This window comes from Myotis yumanensis, unplaced genomic scaffold, assembly GCF_028538775.1.
Source record: "Myotis yumanensis isolate MYYU_CA2020_CCGP unplaced genomic scaffold, mMyoYum1.0.hap1 SCAF_8, whole genome shotgun sequence".
Classification (NCBI taxonomy): Eukaryota; Metazoa; Chordata; class Mammalia; order Chiroptera; family Vespertilionidae; genus Myotis; species Myotis yumanensis.
The window spans coordinates 45898296-45918532 of record NW_027223759.1 but is presented as its reverse complement, the minus strand read 5'-3'; the positions used below and the strand labels follow the sequence as shown (position 1 = coordinate 45918532).

Sequence of the window (20237 nt, the reverse complement as noted above, 5' to 3'; positions counted from 1 at the left end):
CTCAGTGGATAAAGCGTCAGATTGCAGACTGGAGGTTCTGGGTTCGATACCAGTCAAGGGCACATGCTCGGGTTGTGGGCTTGATCCCAGTAGGGGCTTGCAGGAGGCAGCGGATCAATGATTCTTTCTCATCATTGGTGTTTCTCTCTCTCTCTCCCTTCCTCTCTGAGATCAATAAAAATATATTTAAAAAAAATCTTACCCTCAATTTTTAAAAACTACCTAACTTGCCCGCCGGCATGGCTGTGGGTGAGGCTTGACCTATGAACCAGGAGGTCACGATTCGATTCCCAGTCAGGGCACATGCCCAGGGTTGTGGGCTTGATTCCCAGTTGGGGGTGTGCAGGAGGCAGCTAATTAATGATTCTCTCTCAATACTGATCTCTCTCTCTCTCTCTCAGAAATCAATAAAAATATATTAAAATATAAAAATAAAAACTACCTAATTTTCCATCCTCACAGTCTGACTTCTTAAGGTCGTCCTCTCTAGACCCATTTTAATTTGCATTCACATATATTTAAAAGGGGCATATGTACTAAGTCTTCAATATTGATGAAATGCAATACTGTTTGCCATTTTCGTATTTATGGAGCATAACGATTTGGAATTTTCCCTTCTCCGACTTTCCCTTTAAGGCTTTAGTTGTCAAAAAGTACAAACCATAAAATTAAAATATTTTCTCCTCTTTTCATATAATCTTATAAATTCTTTTCAAATTATATAATCAGAATAAAATAACCATATAGAGTAACTGCTGTGGGGAAAAGAAATTTTCAAGATAACTTATTCTGGAAATGTTGGCATTTTCAGAGTAGTTATAATAGTAACACTTAGGAACAGTGATTTCATAACCTTTTGCCCATTGTGACACTTGTGATAGAGTAACATGGTCTTGTATAGTACTCCTATAGGCATTTCCTTGAACTCAAATCCCTAGTGGTCCTCATACAATTACTAGAGGCACAGTGCACGAGATTCGTGCATGCGGGGGGCAGGGGGGGGGGGTGTCCCCTCAGCCTCACTTGTGCCTCTTGCAGTCCAGGAGCCCTCGGGGGATGTCCAACTGACATTTTTGGTTGCCACAATTGTGGGCTACAGATATCTAATGCATTAGTCAGAGATGCTGCTAAATGTCCTACATTGCTCAGGACAACCCCACCCCAAGAATTATCTAGCTTCAAATGTCAGTAACATTAAGGTTTAGAAACCTTGTTTTGATGAATACATAAGAATCATTTGTAGTTGACTCAAAACTACCATGCTATAACTAAAGTGATGTTAAATATATTTGTTCAACAAATATTTACTGACCACCTATTATAATTGAGCACTATACCAAGTTCCACTTTAAAGTATGTCTTCAATCTCTTTTAAAATTTATTTTTAATTTTTAAAAATCCTCATCTGAAGATGTTTATTGACTTGAGAGAGAGAGAGAGAGAGAGAGAGAGAAATATCAATTGTTTGCCTCTTGTACACGCCCCAACCCAGGACCAAACCAGCAACCTAGGTATGTGCCCTGACTGGGAATTGAACCCACCACCTTTTACTATATGGGACTACACTCCAACCAACTGGCCAGGGCAGTATGTCTTCATTATTAAAATGACCTGGCATTTTTTCCTTCTAATCTTGTTTTCATCAATCAGTATAGAACTTTCTTGCCTAAAAACAACCCACTATCTACATTATGTACTCTTATAAAGTGAAACATTTAGCAGCTATATGTCTGCTTGATAAATAAATGGCTTACTAAATTATGATTTCAAGATTTATAAGAAACTGAAAGATTATCTAGACAGAGTATATCAGAATTTCTAAGCGGGGATCCTTTTACTTTGACAAAGCTTCCCAGATGATTCTGATACACACAGTCTTCCACTTTTATAAAAACAGAGTCACAGAGCCAATGCTAGACCTACATTTGGTTTCCAGTTGACTTTTCCTTCCAGGAGACTAAGGACACGTATAGACGATCAGGATAGACATCTTTCCTTTGCTGTGAACCCTATCACTTAACATACTTGAATACAGTTCCTATAAGAGCATGTCCTTTAATGTATAATGGTAGAATCAAATAGTGTTGTTTTTTTTAATGAAAATTTTACAAAACAATTCCAGGATTTTTATAAGGACTTAAATCCTGTAAATTTATAAAACTGATTATTAGTTGTTAATAAGGGAGAAAAAAACAAATTTATTCCTCCACTGAGATAATGCATTTATTAGTGTTACAAAATAGACAATTTTGGAGGCACACACAGAATACTCTCCTTCAAGACAACATTGATATTGTACATTGTATACAGCAACATGTTATATACAATGTCAATAAAACAAATGACATGATACTTAGTAAGATTTATGGTTTGGCCCACCTAGCACAGTAAGAAGTGAGAAAATACTACCAGCAGGAAGGTAAGTAAAAGAGAAAACAGCAGAACCCATCAAGTAGAACACCACAAAGATCATTTCTCAGGCTAAAAACATTTTAGAAAATAATGTAGGTAGCAGAATACAAAGAATATTTCTTAAAAAAATGACTAAATGTCTAACAATCTTGAGAAGCTAAATAGATTTAAACAGAATAAAGTAAGAAACAAGGTAATTTATTCAGGGGGAATAGGCATAAAAATGTAACTTTCAGTGATATTTAGACTATATATAATTAAATTCATTTTCCAAGTTTTCCTATTTCTTATTGGGTGCTCAGACTAAGACATTAAAAAAAAGATTTGTCCAGATTTTAACATACACACACACACACACACACACACACACACACACACTTATACTCAAAACTAAAATTTTAATAAAATAAAAAAAATCAATCTAAAATCTAAAATTTAAGGCCAGTATTACCTCTATTTTCAAATAGAATCATAACTTCCAATCAATCCTGGGTACTTAAGTGTTCACTAAGAAAACATTCAAACTAAATACCATTAAGAAGGGGAAAAGAAAAAAGTAGAAATGGGTATATATATAAAAACAAGGTTAAAACAGAAAATGCTCTTATCACTCTCCAAATCTGGCCAATTTACTAAGAACAGAAGACAACCCATTTAATCAGTTTACACGTTTATGTAACTTTAAAAGACCTTTTTCAAAAAAGGAAAATTTACATTTACAAATCTATTATATAATTCTATAAACAATACAACTAGTTCTAGAAATGAAAATAATGCCCTCCTAAAGCCAGGTATAAGTTAGTTTTAGGTCTAACTAATTCCCTAGTGTTTTTATTTTCTACTTCCTCTAAAACATGCACATAAGAAATCAAACACAATGTGACCCTTTAAAAAGTCTTAAAGAAAAAAAAAAGCCTTAATGTTTCAAAGTATCTTCAATACTATAACTTTAACTCAAACGAGGGGGAAAAAAGATTAAGTTCCAAGACTACTTCCAAAAACTTAATTCAAAGATAAAGCTAATCAGATCTTCTTTCATAAAATGGCCTCCATTAATCATTGTTAGAGGTAAATTAAGACAATCAAGGCATAATATATATATTATATTCTTTCATTACAATTATTACAATGCTGAAAGTGGATCTAAGTTTAAATGTCTAGATGCAACAAATGTCCCAGTTTCTGCATATCTATAACTTAAAATATCCTTAATCCTAAATAAGTCAAAAATACCTGAATCAAAAATAAATAGTAATTCAATGCCAATATGCTAAGAAAGGGGTCATAGAAGGTTAAAGAATTGATAATTATCCAGGAGGAAGGGAAAAAAGAGATGGACTATATTTTAAATTGTGTAATTCTGATTCAAGTTATACAGAAGTTTATAGAAGATAAGTATTAAAGATTAAATTGAGGCAAAAAGAGAATAATTTGATGTGTGTGCTTTACAAATATTGTTTTGTAGTATATTGTATGCAAACACATATGCAAAAATAGACTTAAATGTGCTTCAATATTATTAAAGATGATATAACTCAATGATATTTATATTCAGTCTTATATTCAATCACAAATATCCCACCTTCGTAAGAGAATAAAGTAGAGAACTATATTCTAGAACATCCCAAAGGAGAAGTAGGTTGGAGGAATGGCTATGTTATTAATATTCATTATAAATTCCACATAAGCTATAAGATATGTAATTTATTTTAGCACTTGGGGTAAGGTGGAGAGGGAACAGCAACTGTACAGCATTTCAAGAAAGTAGAGGTCTTAGTGTTTAGACAAGGAAGGGTGGGTCCTACAAGATCTGCAGAAGGTGGATCAAGGCAGGTTCTAAAATTTGGAAAACATTGATAACCAATAACATGGGCTCCTTCTCTTAGCCTCATAAAATAATCTGGACTTTTAGCTAGCAGATAAATGACAGAGACCATGTTTCTAACTCTTTCAGGCATTCTAAAACAATTAAAAGGATAAGTGAGCCTTCTCCCTTAAACTCCCTTCTCTGTCCCTCCCTTAAAAATCTGTATCATTCTTCTCACACCCACAATCCATTCCTGGTTCTTTCCTTCGGCTGATAACCTCTTTTTTTCACTGTGAAGTAAGAGAAAGGTTACTAGGTTTGGAAATTCATCCATCAAAAGAAAGGCTGTTCCTTGTCATTTCTGCCTACAACTAACCCTGCCCACCAAGGTCTGGATCTCACCATTCATACCGCTCTGAGGAAAAGGTGTTGAGTTTTGGTTCTAATTTCTCCTTTTTCTTTGGCACTTTCCTTGACCCATAATAGCTCTGCTATGACCCTTTCCTTAGCACATAATATGGCAAGCCTGTTAAGACTCTCAATATTGTCTCCTTTCCTTTACAGTAAAAATTCTGCCAAGAGCTGTCAATATTTATTGTCACTATTTACTCATTTTCCAATGCTTCCTTAACCAACTATAATCTGGAATCTCTCGACCATTAATCTACTAGAACTAAGCCTAAATGACAAATTCTTAGTCACTTTTTACTGTTATTATCTTGTGACTTCTGTGACATTTAATTCTACTCATTCTTCTTCTTCTCCTCTTTCTTCTCTTTTTCTTCCTACTGTCCACCTCCTTTCAGCACACCCATCTGGCTTGGTAACATCTCCTAGAGTTATACAAACTATCAGGATGAGTTCATCTACAAAAGCAGGTTTTAAACGTTTGGATCTCAGGGCTCCTCTACACACTCTTAAAAGCTATTGAGGACCCCAAAGAGCTTTTATTTATGTGGTTTATAACTATCAATAGTTACCATTTTATGTGATACATCACATAAACAAATTGAAAGAAAAAAACCACATGGTCATATCAATTGATGCAGAAAAAGCATTCGACAAAATCCAACACCCATTTTTGATAAAAACTCTCAGAAAGGTGGGAATAGAAGGATCATACCTCAACATAATAAAAGCCATATATGACAGGCCCACAGCCAACATCATACTCAATGGACAAAAACTAACACCATTTCCCCTAAGAACAGGAACAAGACAGGGATGCCCACTCTCACCACTCCTGTTCAACATAGTACTGGAAGTATTAGCCATTGCAATTAGGCAAGAAGAAGAAATAAAAGGCATCCAAATTGGAAAAGAGGAAGTAAAACTGTCCTTATTTGCAGATGACATGATATTATACATACAAAACCCTAGAGACTCCATCAAAAAGCTACTAGACTTAATACATGAATTTGGCAATGTAGCAGGATACAAAATTAACCCCAAGAAATCTGAGGCATTTCTATACACCAATAGTGAACTTTCAGAAAGGGAGATCAGAAAAACAATCCCATTTACCATCGCACCAAAAAAATTAAGATACCTAGGAATAAACTTAACTAAAGAGGTTAAAGACCTCTACTCAGAAAACTACAGGACGTTGAAAAAAGAGATAGAGGAAGACATAAACAGATGGAAGAACATACCATGTTCTTGGATTGGTAGAATCAACATCATTAAAATGTCCATACTACCCAAAGCAATCTATACATTCAACGCACTTCCCATTAAAATACCAATGGCCTTCTTCAAAGATCTAGAACAAACTCTCCAAAAATTCATCTGGAATAAAAAAAGACCCCGAATAGCTGCAACGATCCTGAGAAAGAACAAAGTAGGTGGGATCTCAATGCCAGATATCAAGCTGTATTACAAAGCCACTGTTCTCAAAACTGCCTGGTACTGGCACAAGAACAGACATATAGATCAGTGGAATAGAATAGAGAGTCCAGAAATTAGCTCGAACCAATATGCTCAATTAATTTTTGACAAAGGAGGCATGAACATACAATGGAGCCAAGATAGTCTCTTCAATAAATGGTGTTGGGAAAATTGGACAGACATATGCAAGAAAATGAAACTAGACCACCAACTTACACCATACACAAGAATAAACTCAAAATGGATAAAGGACTTAAATGTACGACAGGAAACCATAAAAATTCTAGAAGAATACAAAGGCAACAAAATCTCAGACATATGCCAAAACAATTTCTTCACTGATAGAGCTCCTAGGGCAGTTGAAACTAAAGAGAAAATGAACAAATGGGACTACATCAAAATAAAAAGCTTCTGCACAGCAAAAGAAACCATCAACAAAACAACAACAAAACCCACCTCGTGGGAAAACATATTTGCCAACGTCATATCTGATAAGGGCTTAATCTCCAAAATTTATAGGGAACTCATACAACTTAACAAAAAGAAGATAAACAAACCAATCAAAAAATGGGCAAAGGATCTAAATAGACACCTTTCAAAAGAGGACATTCAGAAAGCCAAGAGACATATGAAAACATGCTCAAAGTCACTAATCATCCGAGAGATGCAAATCAAAACAACAATGAGGTACCATCTCACACCTGTCAGAATGGCCATCATCAACAAATCAACAAACGACAAGTGCTGGAGAGGATGTGGAGAAAAAGGAACACTTGTGCACTGCTGGTGGGAATGCAGACTGGTGCAGCCACTATGGAAGGCAGTATGGAGGTTCCTCAAAAAATTGGAAATGGAACTCCCATTTGACCCTGTGATCCCACTTCTAGGAATATATCCCAAGAAACCAGAAACACCAATCAGAAAGGATATATGTACCCAGATGTTCATAGCAGCACAATTCACCATAGCTAAGATCTGGAAACAGCCTAAGTGCCCATCAGTAGATGAATGGATTAGAAAACTGTGGTACATCTACACGATGGAATACTATGCTGCTGTTAAAAAGAAGGAACTCCTACCATTTGCAACATCATGGATGGAACTGGAGAGCATTATGCTAAGTGAAACAAGCCAGTCAATGAAGGAAAAATACCACATGATCTCACTCATTCATGGATAATAAAGACCATTACAAAATTTTGAACAATAATAGATACAGAGGCAGAGCTGCCTCAAACTGATTGTCAAACTGCAGTGGGAAGGCCAGAGAGAGTTGGGGGGCAGGAGGGAGGGGAGTAAGAGATCAACCGAAGGACTTGTATGCATGCATATAGGCATAACTAATGGACATAAGACACTGGGGGGTAAGGGAGGGTAGGAAAAAAGGACACTTATGTAATACCCTTTGTAATACTTTAAGCGAAAAATTAAAAAAAAAAAAAAAGAAAAAAAAAATAGTTACCATTTTAGAATTTAAAACTAAAAAGCATTTAAACGCCAGAATACACAAGTGCAGAATCCACAAATTGTCAGTGAGGACATCATGTATCATATAGCCTCTGGAAATTTTCACTGTAAGCTCAGGAGAAAATCAAAGTTTTACAAAGCCAAATATGTCTTAGCACTGTTATAAAAACTGACCTTGTGAGTCCCCTGGAAGAGTCTCAGGGACCCCCAGGAATCCTCAGACCACCCAATCATTTCACACCTATGTAGAAACTCCTAAGTCTTTCTCTCTGGCCTGACCCCTTTCCTTCCTGAGTTCTCACCTAAAGTTATGTACCTTTAAAAAATCCTAGGCTCTTCCCTTTCCTTCTTTACCCTCATTCAATATTCATCAAACTACTGATTCTACTTTTAAAATCTAGTGGAATTTGAGAACTTGTTAGAGAAATGCAACCCCCACCTCAGATCTATAGACATAAGAATCCTCGATAATTCACTTGCACATTAACCTCTGAGAGGCATGGGCTGGGTGGTGATAGCATCAATAACCAAAGTGAGAGAATCTGAAGGAGAAGAACATTCAAAGGCAAACTTAAGAACACTAAATTAGAACTCCTCCCACTTGAAGTTTTTCCTCCTAATAGTAAACCATGGAGGTTTGGAGTTTTGTAAAGGCAAAGTATTCCAACTGAGGTTTTGCTTCCTTCCAATCCTATCCCCTCCACATTGCCACCTGGAGAGGGCTTCTTCATCTCCACTTTGTCTTTTTCCTCCCTGCTTCAAGGACTTTCCATCACCCAGATAAAAGCCCAAATTCCTTATTATGAAATAAACAGCCTTTCAAACCCTGACCCCTGCCTATCTTTCACCCTTCTTGCATATCCTCCCTATACCAGAAGTTTGCAAACCAATTGAGTCACCTCTGCAGCATGGTATTTTTTCTAAGCTCCTCAGGGGATCCAGCTGGAGTTGAGAATCACTGCCCTATGCCATGAACAAAACTACCTGCCAAACTTCCATGCAAAAGCATGGAAGTCTCTCTACTGCCTTCTCACATTTTGCCTTTAACCTCTGGAATGAATTCACAGCCTTTCCTAACAACTATCATCTCTTCTTTGAAGGAAGATCTCTCTTCTCTTTCCTCCCCTCTTCTCCCTTGCAGGCAGGTGGGATTATGGGTTTCTTACTCTTTGACTCTATAGCACCTTGTGCTTACATCAATTACAACAGCCCACACTGTTTATAAAGCAATCTGTCCTCTTGTGAAGGCAGAGATAATACACTATTCATCTTTATATTCTCTGTGCTTGGCACAGAGGTTAGAAGATAACAGATAATAAATGCTTAATGAAAATACAGTAAATTTTTAGAGCCTGTTGAATAGACCTAGATTTATGTATAACAAAGCAAAACAAGATCAACACCTTCCTACCTACTGGGTGATTTCATTAACAAAAGGAAAACCTTTTTTGGTCTATAATTCTACATTTAGAAATAAAAGGCAAATTCATATATGAAGTGATTCATGTATTAACTGAAATGAAAATTTTCAGTTGAAGTAGATTCAATTACCCTAATAGTAAATATCAGATGCTTTTCAGTTTTAATAGTAAAAGGATAGAAGAAAATAGGTTTCTGAGTATCTGAAGAGAGTAGGGAAAACTAAGAATCTTCATAAATCCTAAAAGGGACTCAACAGATAATGTCTAATTGATGAAACAAAATAGCAAGATATGCACATTATTTACATTATAAAACGTAGAAATAAATATCAGGAAGAAAAGCTAAAAAACAGAAAGTGGGGTGTGGAAAGGGTGGGTAGCCAAAGTAGAGTCCTTCCTGTCTGGCCATGAGGGAAGGAGATGGGGGTGCAGAGGGCCAGAGGTCTTCAGCCTTCCTGTCTGCCCTAGGCCAAGTCTCTACAGTGGATGGAGTCTCTTGGTCAAAGCCCTACCCACTTATATGAAGATCACAGTTGCCCTTTCTTTTAGGGAAGAGGCCTGCAGAGGGAGCCCATGCGAAATGTTCCATTTTTAAAAATTAAATCTGATTGAATCTGTACTTTTATCATTAAAAAATAATAATAAATAAATATTTTAGCAGTATTTGTTCATCAAAACAAAAACTATTATTTTTTAAAAAGTAATGATCAGGGAATGGATTACCAAAAGAATAACAACATCAGAAGACAATGGAATACTACATAAACTCTACTACTGTACTGGGAAAAAAAGTTCTTCTGCAATTTAATGTTTACTCCCAACAACTTAACTTAATGGCCTATGAATATCTGTATCTTAATTTATATGAAATTTTACCCAAGGGAATTCATTAATTAAGGTATGGTAGTATAGAAATAAAACCTGGGAATCATTTTCCAGATATGTAGCTTCTTACAATGGAAAGACAAAAACAACAAACAAATTTTTTGCTTCTTTAAATCTTAAGGAAAATGTATAATCTGTAGTCATTTCTAAAATATTGCGCCACCTGACTTAATCATTAATTTTCTAAAACTTCCAGATAAAGAACACAGAACAGCAAAAGTCAAAAGAGTTTTAAGATTTTCTATTGCTGTCCCTACTGTCAAAATTTCTATATAAATAAAGCTCAGTATATCCAATGTTGAACCAAATCCTATTTCACTGCAAATGCCACTATGGTCTTTAAAAAACAATAACAAATCAATATTTTAAATTAAAAATATAGCCAAAAGTGATCCTTGGGTTTCTTTAAAGAGTGGTATTTTCTTTATAAATGATTCTTTTGAAGGAATTAAATACTGCATCTATAAAGAACATAGAAATATTATTTTTTTAGGTGATCTAACTTTTTACTATGTTTTGCTATTTAAAAAATAAAAAATAAAGAACACCAGATTTGGTGAATGGAAAGGGGAAATATCTAAAATTATTTTACTGTTCTTTGTAACATAAAAGCCTGTGAAAGAGGAGGCATGTGAAATTACTAAATAGACTAAAATCTGGAAATGTCAAGAAATATTTTGAAGTCCAGGAAATATAAAGTGAAAACATTCTTGATATAATTTTTGAAAAACTGTACTTTTGTCTAGATCTAAACCTACTATTTTTAAAGGCTCAGTATAAGTGTGTTAATTAAAAAAAAACAAAACTGAACTGTGACAATCTGGTGCTACAGGGGCTACTAACGCTTACCTCAAGGGAACCTACTGCAGATAAAGTCCCGTCACTTGCACAGTCCTTTCAGCTGCCTGCCAGTTGTCTCTGTGGAAGGGAAAGCCTGATGAGTGAGAGCCCTATGCCACACTCCTTTGGAGTGTCAGGGTGCCTGCACAGAACTGCACACAACTGTCTACCTAGAGATTCCTAGATGCTTTCCATAACATAGGGCTTAAAAAGAGGCCACCTTTGGTATTGCCTTTCCACTGAACACCAAAACTGAATAGCTAAGAGTTTCTGAGTGTTAACAACTTTTTGGTATTAACAAGGTGATATATCTACACTAATCCAAATAGAAAAAAAGACTAAAATGGATCAAATAGAAATAAGTTAACATCGACAGGGAAAACACACACAGACACACACACACAAATACACTGAAAAGTAAGTAACAGAATTCTGTAATCTCAGAAGAGACAGTATTATAGGCTATATCCACAAAAACTGAAGTTGTAGCATCAACAAGTAAATGCTAAAACTCAAAGCAATTCCTGTCTATACATTTTTAAAAGATGCCATCAAGTATATCATGCTTAATGTGAACTATCCCATGGATTGAAATGACTACTTACAAAATCCAATGTATTTTCTCAGTGGGGTCAGTAAGTGGGTGGGAGGAGAGGACATTTTTCAGATATTTTTAAGTAAGAAAAGGGAAAACCAAGAGCATGAAATTCCAAAAGAAATTTTAAAAAGAGAGAAAAAAAAAGCCCTTATATCTGTATCTTAGAAAGTAAACAAACCCTTACTCAGAGCCAAACTAAGAGGAAAGTATAATAAGAAACAGAAAACTGTGAAGCAATGTATTTCAAAAACCACCCTCAACCCCTAAAATTATGAATGGCTAGTAACTTGTCTTCTATTAAGAACACCTATACCACAAGTTCAGCTCCATAAACAAAGAAACTATATTTTCTTTCTAATGACAAATAGTCTTCAGTCTAAATGCTGTGCTTCATAAGGCAGAGTAAAATGCTCCTACAAAAATTTAAAAAGCATTAATATTTAGCATAAGAACTGAAGAAAAAAAACCTATTTTATTTTTTAAAAAGGAGATTCCAACTTTGACTTTAATAGTACCATATTTAAAATGAAGTTACTTACCTCTGATTCTTTGTCACTTAAAGATCCCAAGCTTCCAAAACTGTGATTAGAGCTTTCATTATTTGTTGAAGCCTGTTAAAAGATTTTTAAAAAGGTAAAACTTAGGAGTAATTTTAAATGAAACATATTACACAAATAATATATCTTCATAAATTAAAATAAAGTATGATTCTTTTAAACAAGGAAGTCAAATTAAGTAAAATATAAGAAATACCAACCTCTTAACACTATAAATATCTTGGAAAGTTTTACCAAGTCAATAAAGTTCTGCTGTATTTTAGGGACGGACTCATTACTTGAGTTTTTAGAATACCAAATTCAGGAGCAAAGGATATGTGCTATTGTTAGATAACAAGATCCCTAAAACTACTATTCAACATATAAAATCTAATACTTCCTTAACTAAAGTATTATTTGTGTTCCTTACTTCTCTTCACAATCTTACCAAATTCCATCATATCCCATCCACGCCCATTTGCCTCTCTTCATATTAACAAACTAGACAATCTTTGGTTTGTTTGTTTTGGCTTAGTGTTTTAAGAATTTTTTTTTTTATCATTTTGACCATTTTAATTGCTTCACTCAAGAATTTCAGCATTTCCTTTACAATATTTTAAATTGTGACAAAAAGAAATGTTATTATTTTGTGGGATGATGCTTGCTATGTTTCCAATATGTTTCTATTATGCTTATTGTTTGGACCAACAATACATTAAAGCAATGTCTTACAGGGATGATTAAACCAGGGGATGACAGGCATGCCAATGATGATGCAAGAATAAACTTCATGTGGAAGCAGGCCAATTGGTATCCTTATTTCCCTTCAATTTGTAAGAGTAGCTGTCAATCCTACCATTAAAAGGTTGCAAGTTCGACTACTGTTCAACTACTTTCAAAACTGGTGACTCAGAGCTATTTCATACATGTTCAGTACTATGCTGGACACTATAAAGCCAATTTTCAACACAAACAACATGCAAACTAATTAAGATTCAAATACTATTTAGAGGAAGTTAAAATATAATTAGAGCAAGATGATCAAACTTCAAACAAAGAACACCGTAAACAGCAATTAAGAAGTGATAAACTATAAAGATTCAGGGACAGTGGAGGTGGTGACAATGTTTTTCATTATCCCTAAGTCTCCACATAAAAATACAGTATAAACCCCAAACTCACACATAACATTTACAACAAAACTGGCTCACTAGACATCTCCCCAAAATAGCAGATGGGAACAGATTACCAACAACCACAGCACCTGCATGATATGAGAGGAAGCAAAAGGAAACAGGGTGTCGAACAGATTTGACAACAGAGACTCCCAAAACAGCAAATGCACCTGACCACTAAGGCAGTTTGAGTACAGAAGCTATATCTGGAAGGGTTTCTGCCCTTTCCAATAGTGACTAAGTGCAAGGGGTCCATGGTGAACTCTGAAGAAGGTAGAGCAATTTAGGCCCTATGAACTCTTAAACTACTGGGTGTGAAAACAAAACTAAGCCCAACAGGTACAATGAAGATACAGAAAAAGAATATAAAAACAAGTGGGGAAGGAAGCAAAGCTTAGAAATCTCAGGAATTACTTTTGAAGAGTGCCCAAAAACAGCAGCAGAGGGAGCTCTATAAGAAAAGTCATTCTAAACCAAAACAAAAACAAACAAAAAAGGTAAGCAACAGAAAATGATGTAGGTCATCCCATGAAGTTATTATAAGAAAAAAGACAGTAAGATATAGACTACTGTCCTGATAATAAAAGCATACTAGAAACATACACATTTCACAAAATAGGTGAAAACTAACCTAATATTTCAAAATGAGCTAAAAGACATTACTAAAATGACTCAAGACATGAAAGAACATAAATCAGATTTCAAAAAAAACACAAGAAACCCTCAGAAATAAGGTAACAGAACCTAGGAAAGCATTAGAAATTGGGAAAAAATGGGTTCAATAATGAAGATTAAGCCTGAATGAAACCAAGAGAAAATAAATACAACAGATAATGATTTAAGAGAACTAGAAGGTAAAAAGGAAGAACACTTGAAATCAAAAGAAATGAAGAGATAAAAAGAATGAGAGAAAGCAACAACTACTGAAGCAACAAAGATCTAACATTCAGGTAACAGAAGTCTTTAAAGAGCACTACCAGAAGAAAACAAATAGAACTGTAGTTCAGGAAATCCTCCTTGAAAATTTTTTAAAAATTGAAACTACTGCCTGAAAGAATACAATATGCACCTCAGAATATTTGATTTTTCAAAGGCAGCACTTTATGCCAGAAGAAAATGAAGTAACATATTAAGATATTCAAGGAAATGTGAATAAAGTGTCCTATATCCAGTAAAATTGATTTTTAACATATAGAAGGCATAGACTTATCAAAATGCCAGAAATCAGGAAATAATGCTCTCTTGAGCTTTCCAAAAGAATCCAGACAACTTCAGATCACCAAAATGAAGATTCACTGTAAGAACTGATAAAATCAATATTACTTATTGATAAAGGTTAAATAAAGGATACAAGGCCGAAACTATGAAATTTAATGGCTAATGCATGCAAAGTTATTAATAGTACAATATTTTAAAATTGGGGGATGGAATTTTATGGGAAGCACAAGTGAAAAAACTTTGGTTTTCAGTAACCACTGTGGCCATTGTGATAGCACAAGTGTAGTTGCTTTGAGGTTGCCGTGTGTATAGGAAAAAAAGTAAATATTTATGTGATATTCTAATTCTATCATTTGGTTTACATCCTTAAGAACTATAATTCTTGATATAGAAGTAAAATGATGTGATATAAATAAAAACCTTGTAGTTCTGATTTGAATTGGAAGTATCAATATAAATTCATGAGATATTTTTACCTTTTAAAGCAATTTTTAAAAATACAGATTCTGCCACAGGGAGTAACAGAATTCCTTATATCAGACCAATGTTCCCATAGATAACCATAAATTCTGGAAAAATATATAAAAGACAACTACCTGAAAGCACATGAGCAACCAAGAGTAGACAGAATCTGGATAGGAGACAACATTTGGAAGAAGGGAATAGACTAGGTGGGTTTCCTGTATTTACAGTTTTTGCTGTAAAGCCCCTAGTGCAGCGGTTCTCAACCTGTGGGTCGCAAACCCTTTGGGGGTCGAACGACCCTTTCACAGGGGTCGCCTAAGACCATTGGAAAACACATATATAATTACATATTGTTTTTGTGATTAATCACTATGCTTTAATTATGTTCAATTTGTAACAATGAAATTGGGGGTCACCACAACATGAGGAACTGTATTAAAGGGTTGTGGCATTAGGAAGGTTGAGAACCACTGCCCTAGTGTGAACTGCAGAGCAGCTGAAACTTGGATCATCACAGGCAATCTTACTGGCTTGAAAAACCAGGGTGAAGCTACCACAGCAGCTAGAAAATAAAGAACCAAAGACAGAGTTGCAAATTCTGCATATTATTTCTATCCATGTCTCTAGCTGGTCACCAATCTACACAAGAGTAGAACAGACTCTAAGCAGTCCAGATAAGGCTAAAACAACTGAACAGAAATGTTAGCTGCCATCCCCTATAGGGAGACATAGTTTAGATTTCAGTCGAGCCAAGTTAATTCTTTCCTAATATAAAAATACCACCAAAAAAATTAATACTCAACAAAACACTAAACCAAATCCCAAAGTCACTCTAATGTATCATTCACAGTGTGCATGATATAAACAAATTTCTGAACTTATGAAGAAACTAGTGGCCCGGTGCACGAAATTCGTGCACATTAATAGGGAATTAATTAGTGGAAATATTTTAATATTGCTATTTGCCCTTTCTCTATAATAGAAGTGTGAGAGATGAAAGGAAATTAGTAAAATGTATATGAAAACTATAAATTCATTAATAAATAAACAGTAACAAAAGGATATAACAACAGAGGCATGATATAACAAAACCATGATACGAAAACAACAAAAACATGATATAAAAACAACAGTGATGCAAACAATGACTGATAAAGTGATTAAACTTATTCTAATATCTCCCTGTACACCACATTAAGAGTGAAAACACTTTCAGAGTGCTTGACCAATTTCCCTTGTGCTGAAGTATTTAGAACTTTAACTTTAACGTCACATGCTCTTCGAACTCGAGAGAAAGCAAAGTGTAACTGACCATGTGCAAAAACGGGTTCAGGTAGGAATATGCCTACTCTGTCTAGAGTTTGTCCTTGTAATTTATTAATAGTCATCACAAATGCTGGCATCATGGGAAACTGTTGTTGAATCAATTTAAATGGGAGGCCCGTGTCAGATGGGGACAAATCAATTCTTGGAATCAGAACAACCTCTCCCTCTGCAGATCCTGTTAATACTTCAGCTTCGATAATGTTAGGTCATAATCTTTTGATAATAAATCTGGTACCATTATAAAAACCCCATTTACTATTGAGATTTCTCAATAGCATGATGATTGCACCCACTTTCAATTTTAATTTATGACACGGCATTCCCGAAGGAGTAATACTATCAAGAAATTCGATGGGAAAATTTTCCTTTTCAGCATCATCTGTTGAATCAATGGAATCGTCACTCAAATACGTGTGAAAATCTCCATCGAGTATATCCAAAATTTCTTCATTTAATTTTTGAATGTAATCATTTTTTGGACAAAGAATTGCACTTTTAGATATATTTTTAATATTATTCATAGATATAGTATTTCCAAAGGTAGCTTCAATAATAGATCCAGCCCTAGCCGGCTTGGCTCAGTGGATACAGCATCGGCCTGTAGACTGAAGGGTCCCAGGTTCGATTCTGGCCAAGGGCACATGCCTGGGTTGTGGGCTCAATCCCCAGTAGGGGGTGTGCAGGAGGCAGCCAATCAATGATTTCCCTCATCATTGATGTTTCTATCTCTCTCTCCTTCTCCCTTCCTCTCTGAAATCAATAAAGAAATATGTATTTTTTAAAAATAATAGATCCATTACAAATCACAGGGGATTTCAATAATATCCGTTCCTAAATGAAAACTGCTCTTAAGTTTGCCATGCTCAAGTTTTACTAACCATCCACTATAAGCAGAATCCTCTGATCTCATATTTGTTGTAAGAGACAACTTTCTGAAACATCCCCAACATTGCAGTACTTTAAATTCGTTTGTACTATGGCCGATCCCATAGCATGCGGTACAATACTGAGACATTGTCCAAAATCCCCTCCAAGAAGGAGAACTTTCCCACCAAATACAACATTCAGACTCATAATTTCTCTTAGTAATCTGTCTATGGCATTTATAGCATGACTGGATGCCATGGTGCATTCATTAGTAATGAGAAGTTGGGCCTTTTTAATAGTTTTAGCAACTTCACTGTTTATATCGAGTCTAGAAATTGAAGTTTCATTTAATGAAATCAGTAATTTATATTGGGAATGAAAGGTGCTTCCACCAGGAAGTAAATTTGCAGCAATTCCTGTAGACGCTGTGGGTAAAACTACCACCACGACCTCTAATATAATGTATTAAAACTTTATAAAGATATGCCTCCATGCTCCGAGGGCCAGTTCCTGCCTCAAACCTCGCCCTCCCGAGAAACAGCTCAGGGAGGGCACAGCCCTTGGCAATGTGACCCAGGACTCAGTGCCTCCATGCTCCGAAAGCCGGTTCCTGCCTCAAACCTCGCCCTTACTGGAAACAGCTCAGGGAGGGTGCAGCTGTTGCTAAGAGGACCCAGGACTCAGTGCATCCGCACTCTGAGGGCCGGTTCTTGCCTCAAACCTCGCCCTTACCGGAAACAGCTTGGGGAGGGCGCAGCCGTTTCCAAGGCAACCCCTGCAGGACTGACTTCCTTCCGGTTGGTTGAGGCTCGGTCGTGATGCCTTACACCCAGGGTTTTTATATAAATAGACAAGAAAATGTGACCCATACTGAAATTTATTCTCTAAAATTAAAAAAAAAAAAAAATCACTGGATGGGCTTGACATCAGAATGAAGAAGAAAGTACTGAAGACCAAAGGATGAGAGAAAAATTATTGAAAGTAGTTGCTGGAAGCTATGCATGTATTTGGAATCACAGAAGTAAAGAAAAAGCAGCAGAAAAAGTATTTGAAGAATAGCCAGAAAATCCAAAATTTGATGGAAGGTGTTAATTTACAGATTCAGAAAGCTCACAGATAACTCCAAGCAGAATAAGTTCAAAGAAAATCATACCTATTAATCTTCTCAAAGAACCAACCTTGTTGCATTAATTTTTCTATTATACTTTTGTTTTCTACTATAGGATACCACCACCCCCCGACCCCCCCCCCCCCCCCCCGCCACAAATGTATACACACTTTGAGTAATTCCAATGGGTTAAATCTGAAAAGAAAGAAACATCAATTGAGCTATCAAAAAAGGTATGTAGCCCTGGCTGGTGTGATGCAGTGATTAGAGCACCAGCCAAGCACTGAAGAGTCAAGGGCACATACCTGGTTGCAGTTTCTATCCCAGCCCCATTGGGGTGCGTGAAGGAGGCAACTGATCAATGTGTCTCTCTCAGATCGATGTTTCGCTCTCTCTCATCCCCCCCCCACCCTTCCAATCTCTCTGAAAACCTATGGAAAAAATATCCTGGGTGAGGATTAACAAAAAATTTTTTTGAAAAGTGTGCATACATTTTTTTTTTTGGACACCCTGTATTTTGTTTAATTCTGCTCTAACTTTAATAATTCCTTCCTTCTACTGACTGGGGTCTCATTTGTTGTTCTTCTAGTTCTTTTAGTTGAAACATTAGGTTGTCTATTTGAGATATTTCTTGTTTCTTGAGATAGGCCTGTAATGATATAAACTTCCATCTTATTAGCACTTTTGCTGCATCCCAAAAGTTTTGATGTCATACTGTCATTCTCATTTCTCTCTTTATCTTTTGACATTTTTAAAACTTCTTTGACCCCGTCATTTAATGAGCCTCTGTTTTTCCTGCTTTATTTTTTGCAGATAATTTCCAATTTCAAATAATTGTAGTTGGAGAATATAGTAGGATATCACTCTTCTTAAATTTGTTGAGGCTAGTTCTGTGTCCCAACATATGGTCTATCCTTAGAAGGGTCCATGTGCACTAGAAAATAATATATAATCTGATGCTCTGGGATGAAAGGCTCTGTAAATGCTGATTATATCCATTTGGTCTAATGTGTCATTTAAGGCCTTACTGATTTTCTGTTTGAATGATCTAGCTATATCTGTCAATGGGGTATTTAGGTCCCCCACTATAATTGTGTTTCTCTTAATTTCTCCCTTTAGTTCTGTTAGTAGTTGCTTTATATATTTTAATGCTGATAAGTGTTACATCGTCTTGATGTATTATTATTACTATTATGAAGTATCCAATTCTATCTCTTGTTAACTTTTAAAAAAAAAATTTATTTAAAAGAAAAAGGGAGAGGGAGAGAGAGAGAGGGAAACATCAATGGTGAGAGAGAATCATCAATCAGCTGCCTCGTGCATGCCCCACACTGGGGATTGAGCCAGCAACCTGAGCATATGCCCTGACTGGGAACTGAACTGTGACCTTCTCCTGTAGTAAGATTTTTGGTCAACACTCAACCACTGAGGTATACCTGCCAGACTGGGTTTTGTTTTTCATCCAATCACTACCCTGCTTTTTTTGTGTGTGAGTTCAGCCCATTTACATGTAGGGTAATTATTGATATATTCGTGCACATTAAAAGGGAATTAGAGGAAATATTTTAATGTTGCTACTTGCCCTTTCTCTACAATAGAAGTGTCAGAGATGAAAGAAAATTAGTAAAATGTATATTTAAATCTCCCTCCTGTCAGAGTCTGGGGCGCCCCGCCCCGTGGGACCTAGAGTCATCCTCACCCACCACCTGTACATGCTTCAAAAATGCAGGAGACCCAGACCGGGCTGGCCCCACCTGTCAAGCCCCTCCAGGCAGGGGGTGCAGCCTCAGGTACCCTGTCAAGCCCTGCCAGTGGGGGGTGCACCCTCAGGTGCCCTGGACCGGCGCCAGTGGCGTGGCCTGAGGTTCCCCTTCAAGCCCCGCCGGGCAGGGGTCATAACCTGAGGTCTCCTGGTCCAGAGCCAGGGTGGGGGGCACTGCCTGAGGTCAATGGCCCCGGCCAGGCATCATGCAGCCTCAGGTCCCTGCTGTTCAGTTGTGATGTTACAGCATCCTGGCTAATTTGCATATTCCTCTATTATTAGATAGATGAGGATTTCCTATAGCCATTTTACCTTTTGTTTCTCGTAGCTCTGTGTTTTCATTGTTCCTTTTCTGTTATTTTAGTTTGGTGGTATTCTATGACTTTTTTCCTTTGTTTCCTCCTTTTTTGTCGTGTGTCTCAATTCTAGTTTTTTTTGGTGTAGTTACCACTAGGGTTTATGT

At 36.1% G+C, this 20237-nt stretch overlaps 1 protein-coding gene across 2 annotated transcripts in view; it reads right to left on the bottom strand.

The window, feature by feature from the left end:
• Window positions 1-20237, bottom strand: part of TLK1 (tousled like kinase 1) — a 159879-nt gene that overhangs the window by 71911 nt on the left and 67731 nt on the right. For both annotated transcript variants that reach the window (XM_070422775.1, XM_070422776.1), the window contains exon 3: window positions 11857-11928. In XM_070422775.1, the coding sequence (XP_070278876.1) occupies window positions 11857-11928 (72 nt within the window). The remainder of the gene's footprint in view (window positions 1-11856; window positions 11929-20237) is intronic.